The sequence below is a fragment of the Saccostrea cucullata genome, unplaced genomic scaffold (assembly GCF_032062105.1).
Source record: "Saccostrea cucullata isolate Sc308-1 unplaced genomic scaffold, CSIRO_AGI_Scuc_v1 ctg23800, whole genome shotgun sequence".
NCBI lineage: Eukaryota > Metazoa > Mollusca > Bivalvia > Ostreida > Ostreidae > Saccostrea > Saccostrea cuccullata.
Genome location: NW_026937240.1, coordinates 1 through 7,806, shown reverse-complemented (window position 1 = coordinate 7,806; position 7,806 = coordinate 1). Strand labels below are relative to the sequence as shown.

Genomic DNA, 7,806 nt, shown 5'->3' with positions numbered 1-7,806 from the left:
AATGTAGCGTAGATATATTATTTTTCTTTTATTGTTTTATTTTAGATTATTCATGTTATTCTGTAGTTGTAGTTTAAATGTAGCATTCTACTGCATTGGTCACTTAGATAGATTTATTGGAGGTTTGACCCAGACTGTGGACAGGTCATGGGGAGCTAGCGGTAATTGAGTAAGGAGGAGAAAGTTAGGCGATTATAATCAGTGGGAGGAGAGTGTTAGTGATGAATTACGTCTAGACTAAGATAAATAGATCGAGGGGAGTCAAGTGGAGTAAGAGGAGTCAATAGAGTATATAAACGGGATAATTAAATAATTAGTGAGATTTTGATGTGGGATTTTGATATAGAGGTAGCGATAGAATTAGATATAGGAGTGATTTTATAGTGCCTTTCATTCATTAATATTTTGGATTTATTTTGTTTTAATTTCTTTGGATTATATTCTATTTTACTTTGGATTTAATAAACATTTGTAATCAGTTATTGAGTTTTATTACGAGGAAAAACCTATATGATTTTATACCCAAGGATTATTATATTGCCATTGGATTTTTTTTTACAATAGAAGGAATTAACTTAGACCGCTCGGAAACGTTACAAATAACATAAATCTCGTGTTATTCTAATTAACATGAAATTAACATTAAAGAATTAAGGTTAAATTCATATTAACATGAAATTAACATTAACTAATTAACGTTAATCTAATGTTAATATTTTGGTTCTAGTTTTTTTTAAGAAGAACCCAAGCTCACTTAAAATTTTAATGTTAATTTAATGTTAAAAATTAACATGAAATTAATGTTAAGTTAAATTAACGTTAAAAATTAACATGAAATTAATGTTAAGTTAAATTAACGTTAAAAATTAACATGAATTTAATGTTAAGTTAAATTAACGTTAAAAATTAACGTTAATTTAATGTTAACATTTTTAACGTTAACTTAACACGAAAGTAACATTAAACTAACATCAAGCTAACGTTAATTTAATGTTAATTGAGATTAACACTAAATTACCGTTAGGCACAATTGGCTGTGTACGTATTGAGCATTCATTATTTTTTTATTATTCAAAAGAACTGTTTTCCTCTTCGAAATATGTGATGATGATTGCCTATAAAGATATTTATCTATGTGATTTTTCAAAGCATTTTACACAATATATCAAAAACTGAAGTGAGCGACGGCAGCAGACACTATATTCTAAAGGAAAATAGGCAGAGAAATGAATTCAGTGTTTTCTGCATAAAAATTAGAAAAGTATCAATTAATAAAGCCGTAAATTCACAATGGTTCTCTTTCATGCAATAGTCTTTAACGACTCATCAACTTTTGGAGAACATTAAATTTTTAGAGTACAATAAAGCCAAAACCGTACCTAACTTTCTTTTCGTATTCTTAGTTTACAAATGGGTTGAGAAAATTTCCAGTCTTCACTGTTGATGTCTGTCCTGACAATAAATCTGATTGGGAGGCTGCGTCTATGAGACTGAACTGTACAATAGAATCAAAAGATTATAAGAATAGATATCACTGTGTGGCCACAAGAGACCGATCACAACTGGTGGAATTCTGTTACCCACAAACCAGGAGTATATATGGAATAGGTTAGCATATCCTACATCATTCAAGGTCTATTATATTTGTTCTTTTATTTTCATATTCAAAAATATTAATTCCGCATTTTGTTCAATACGCCTAAATGGAATGCATCTGTATCCTTTTAAGTGATATATAAATAACATTTAGCAAATCATTACAGTTTATCCTTTTGAGATTCATTCAGTTAACATGCATTTGAGTTGTAAGATAAAGTTGTTTTAATTTGTCTGATAACTAAATAGGCACACGAACTTATAAGAATGCATTGAATGTTTTTGGTATTACAGGCCAGTGTGTTATTTTTGATTCTTCTTTTTTCTTGGACAATTATACTTGTCTTCATTTTACTTATGGATGCCCGGATGAACATTATTTCACGGACGAGCTATATAACTGTAAGTTGTTTTTTTTTTTTTTATTAATTTTCGTGTTCTACCTTTCATTAATACTTTCAGTATGATCTCATGTAATTTAGCTTAATATATCTCTCTCATTGGTGTATTTTTTATGTATCTTTTCTTTACATTTTTCCTTATTTTCTTTTTTTTTTTGTTATTTTGTGTTTTTAATGTTCATTACAGACCCTAGTTGCTTTCGTATTGAGCCCGTTTTGAAATGTTTTATGTCTGAAGAAAAATGCCGGAAGAATCGGTAACTTTGATTTTTATTTGCACACCATATCAATGAATCAAAAGAATTACAAGTGCGCAATTTTGCAACAATGTGGAATTTATAATTTTTGTAACACTGGGTTTCTATCCTTTTAGAGCTACAACAACGGAAAGGAAAGAGGTATCAACATCCCAAACAGTTATTTCTCAGAATCACACTATACAAGAGCAGGAAGGGATACATTTGGTGCCAGTGTTGGCCCCCTTGATAACCATTCTAGGGATCATTTCTGGAATAGTCGTGTTTGCAACGATTATGTGGAAAAGAAAGCGGTGCAAAATATTCTTTAGAAGAAAACATCCGGGAATTAATGATAATGTCAACATTTTTGAAAACGAATCATTGCTTAATAGTAAATACTTTAAATTTGTCCTGTGTTTTCTTTATATGAAATGTAAGGGGTGTCTGTAAATATTGATGATAAAAAGTTGCATGTCTTTTTTTTTTATAACGCATTAGATGAGCATGACGGGAAGATGCTGCAGTTGCATAATTTCAATCAAGAAAACACAGACAGAAAGGATAGCATAACACTGCCAGAAGGTAAAATTTAACAATCAATTAGCATTTTTATTTATGCACCCATACTGGCTAATACAATATTGTTAAACATTGATTATACTTTAATGTTAAATTTTTAAGTATACTGTTTTATTATGAACTCTTTTCTTGGCTTTTCAGACCAAGTTGGCCTTGAAAATGATCCAGATATATCAGAAAATTCGAATAGAAATAAAGAGATCACAATAACCACAGACAAATACCATCAAGACGACGCCATGTACACAAAATGTATCCATGAAGAAGGACTTAAAAAACAAAAAAGTACAAAACATTATTCAAGATATAAGGCACTAGAATGCATGTATATCATGCTTGTCCGACAGAAAATATTCATCACCCTTTTTAAATGTATTTATTTTGAATTCTCCTTTGAAGAGAAATATGATTAAGTAATTAAATCCTATGACAAAAATTTGTCAAAGTTCTTTTAAACATCATTAGATAATGTTTACAAATTCTTTATGGCATTTAGTTAATTAACTTCTTTGTTGAAAATTGTCTAATTAATTTCACTGAACTTTTTAAGAGTCAATGTACACATCGATTTCGGTAGTTATATTATAATAGTTTCTAAGGGCTGTGTTATCAAAACCTAAATTCCTTTCTTTGAAATCATTATTATACGTTTTGCAATAAACACAGGCGTTTCCATGTTCAACCTCTTTATTTATCAAAATAGCTAAATGGAAGTAATTTGATTCAATTTATAAAATTTAAGTGTTCCCTGGGAAATGAACGTAGTCGGTAACACGAACAAATCCTATTTAGTAGATTTGATCAGATACCAACTAATTTTTTTTTCTCGGTGTCATTTTGTTCTTACATTGACATTTAAGACCAATATTTCAATAAAAGTAAATATACAGCCCCAGATGTGACTCACTATGCCTGAATCACAGTAACCAAGAACTGGAAGTTATTTGATCTTGGAAGCTCGTCTTCAATGAATATTTGAATGTTTACATTAAATGTTTTGCTATCATGCTCAGAACATCCTTGTGAATAATGTCAGGAAAATGATAATAATGCACTATTTAACAATGTTCTAAAATATTATGATTCAGTAGAGGCATTGTCGCCTGCATGGAAATATTAGAGAGGTTGAGATCTTAAACTTGAACGCGTACGTGTACTTGTATATATTTTGACATACACGTATACGTTTTTTAAAATTTGTCTGTTGAGATTTTTATGACGTAACATGTACGTGTACGCCGCGATCGGAGTCTGAGTTCCAACTATTTAGAAGGTTTTTTGTCGTCAGTTAGTAAACAAAACTTTATGAAAATAAGTGCTCGTGAAAGTGAACATCCTATATAATGTATAACAATCACATTTTCACACTTAAATTGGCTAATTTTTATTATTAAAGCTACACGTTTTCAAAACGTGTAGATTCCATTCTACAAGTTGTACGAACGTGTAGCAATCTTGACGTCACCAAAATTGATGAAGTTATACACACAGAATTTAGGTTATTCCCCTACTAGACGTACCCGTACACGTACACGTTTGAAATCTCAACCTCTCTATTGCTGCAAGGCAGGCTTGAAAATTCGTTTTTAACTAGTTACATGTTTTTTTTTATTAAGCATCAGATGAGCATGGCGGGGAGATGCTACTTTTGCATAACGTCAATCAAGAACACACAAACAGAAAGGAGAACATAACACTGTCTGAAGGTGAAATATAACAAACTTTTAGTAATTTTATTTGTGCTTCCATATTGACTAATACAGTATTGTTTAACAATGATTAGACTTTGATTTTAAATTTTGAAGAATATAAATGTTTTATAATTTACTCTTGTCATGGTGTTTTAGAGCACGTTTGCCTTGAAAATGATCCAGATATATCAGAAAATTGGAATGCAAATAAAGCCATGACAATAACCACAGACAAATACCATCAAGAAGACGCCATGTACACAGAATATATCCACGAAGTACTTAAAGAACAAAAAAGTACAAAACATTATTCAAGTTCTAAGGCACTAGAATATATGTGTATCCTACTTGTCAGACTGAAATCTTTATTCATCACCCTTATTTAAAATTATTTATTTTCTCCTTTAAGTGAAATATGATTAAGAAATTAATACAAATACAAACACTTAAAGGTATAAATCCCAGGGCAATCATCGGCAAAGTTCTATCGAACATCATAAGATAATGTTTACAGAATCATTATAGCATTATGTTAATTTACTTCTTTGTTCAAAATTGTCTATTTAATTTCACAGTACTTTTTAAGAGTTTATGTACATTGTACATATTGCTTACCACAGTTTTATTATAAATATTTCTACGGACTCTGTTATCAAAACCGAAAATTGTTTCATTTTAAAACATCATTTTATCTTTCTCAATACAGCTGTTTCCAAATTCAACCTCAGTATTCATCATAATACCTAAATGGAAGTAATTTGGTACAATTTTTAAGATTTCAAGTGTTCACTGTGAAATGAACGTAGTCGGTTATATGAACAAATACTTTTTAGTAGATTGGATCAGATACCAACAAAGTTTTTTTCTCGGTGAAATTTTTAACCTTGTCATTTTGTTCTTACATTGACATTTAAGACCAAAATATAAATCAAAGTAAAGTAAAAATACAGCCCTAGCTTGGACTCACTATGTTTGAATCGCAGTAACCGAGAACTGGAATAACTTGGAAGCTTGTCTTCTATAAATATTTAAATGTTTACATTAAATGTTTTGCGATCATGCTCAGAATATCCTTGTGAATAAAGCCAGGAAAATGAGACTGATGTACTGTTTAACAATGTTCTTAAATATTTTGATTGAAATTTTTTGTTATCTTCTGTTTCAGTTTACATACGAAATAGGATTTGTGCATGTTTAATTTGATTGATGCAATTTTAATACTATCGTTCAAACCATTGCTAACCCAAAGGTAGATCTAATGGATATCTGCTGATTGAAAAAATGTACTTATGTATTATTTAAGTTATTTTTATTATCGCCATCAAACTAAACCTTACGAAACCAGTTCCACTGTGAAAGAAATATGTATACGCAAGATATCATATCGCCGTGAGATTCAGTCAGTATATGGCCCATGAACCCTTAACACATCTTCCCTCAAATAAATTCATCTTTGGGAAATATTTGCAAATGTCAAAATATTAGTATATTCGATTTTCTTTTCTAAGACTACAAAAGATAAGAATTTCATTTTTTTTTCTTGTAAAGAAAAAGATTATGGCTTCCTCCAGTACAAAAGAAGACAGGATTTTGCTCTGAATCTCTGCAAAACATCCTACCTTCAAAGTAAGTATACAGGTCAAATGTTGATGGCCAATTATATATATGTAGCAGAGTTTTCAATTCTGTGTTTGTTGGTGCTGTTGTTTAACATCCCTCTCTAGAATATTTCATCTCATGGATGGAGATGCCACCACTTGCCGATGGAGTGCTACAAGTTTTGACAAATGCCTGTGACTCGGGTCCATTGAGCAATTTTCGATACTACTGTGATATTGAAATTATGCGGTCCCATTTGAAGGACAAGTCTCCACGTCCCACAGTCAAATACTCCGCGAGTCTAAAGCAGATACTCTAACCACTGCGCCACTTCAATTATTTGAAAGAATGTTTCCACTTAAGCTTAGTGCAGTACCCCCTTTTTCAGACCCCTCTAACTTTATCTAATTAACGCAAATGTTAATTATTTTATACTTAACTCATACTTTGTTATCTTTGTGGTATATTACTTGCAAAATTCACACTGAAAACGGCGCCTTAGTTTTATAAATGGTTATCAAAAAAGTCATAAACTGAGTGATAAATCCGGAATGTTGAGCTTGTCCGAGTTGGGTTTTAATTGTGTCACATTAATATTCGGAGTAGGCGGGGCATTTCATCGATCGATTGAAAGCATGTAATATCTAGCAAGTTATAATGGCTTCTTGAAATTAATACATAATACAAAATATATACAGAAAAAACACAAAGAATTTCTCAGGGATCATTATTTTTTTTTAGGAAAGATGGTACTTTGATTTTTGAAATGCATATGATCCCTACCAATCTAGAAACCCAATATTGTGGTCGTTTTTAGGTGGAAATTCAACATTTAAATAAACTGAGCCTTTCGTTATATGAAAACGGGGAAAATTTTATTTAAGAACAAGATGTGTTTGTGAAACACTATGCGCCCGGCGGCAGCAAAGTTCGAAAAACGCTATTATTAGCATATAGGTCACAGTCAATGTCTCAAGGTCATTGACCTTGGTTTCATTTGAAAGACCTTGATTAATGAAGTTTGTATACCAAATATGAAGTCTGTATCTCTCATGGTTCAAAAGTTATGGTTAAAGTTCAAAAAAGCTATTTTTAGCATATAGGTCACAATGAAGGTCACAAGATCATTGACCTTGGTGTCACTTGAAAGTGCTTAATTAGTGGAGTATTCAAACCAAATATAAAGTCTCTATCTCCTATGATTCAAAAGTTATGGTGAAAGTTTAAAAAAAAGCTATTTTTAGCACATAGGTCGCAATCAAGGTCACAAGGTCATTGACCTTGGTGTCACTTGAAAGAGCTTAATTAGTGGAGTATTCAAACCAAATATGAAGTCTCTATCTCCTATGATTCAAAAGTTATGGTGAAAGTTCAAAAAAAGCTATTTTTAGCATATAGGTCGCAATCAAGGTCACAAGGTCATTGACCTTGGTGTCATTTGAAAGAACTTTATGAGTGGAGTATGCACACCAAATATGAAGTCTCTATCTTCCATGGTTGAAAAGCTACGGCGAAGGTTAAAGTCTGCAGGAAAAAACTATATTTAGCATATAGGTCGCGGTCAAGGTCACAAGGTCATTGACCTTGGTGTCAATTGAAAGAGCTTCATTAGTGGAGTATGCATACCAAATATGAAGTCTCTATCTCTTATTGTCCAAAAGTTATGGCGAAGGTTAAAGTTTGAAGACAAACAGACAAACA

At 31.2% G+C, this 7,806-nt stretch overlaps 1 protein-coding gene across 1 annotated transcript; it reads left to right on the top strand.

Annotated features, from left to right (window-relative positions):
• Positions 1–1,409: 1,409 nt before the first annotated feature.
• Positions 1,410–6,427, top strand: LOC134247583 (uncharacterized). Its single transcript, XM_062729920.1, has 9 exons — positions 1,410–1,608; positions 1,891–1,998; positions 2,185–2,254; positions 2,371–2,627; positions 2,735–2,818; positions 2,957–3,100; positions 4,432–4,521; positions 4,663–4,803; positions 6,055–6,427. Exons 1-9 carry the CDS (start codon positions 1,485–1,487, stop codon positions 6,228–6,230), a joined length of 1,194 nt encoding a protein of 397 aa, XP_062585904.1. The 5' UTR covers positions 1,410–1,484; the 3' UTR covers positions 6,231–6,427.
• The last annotated feature ends 1,379 nt before the right edge of the window (positions 6,428–7,806 follow it).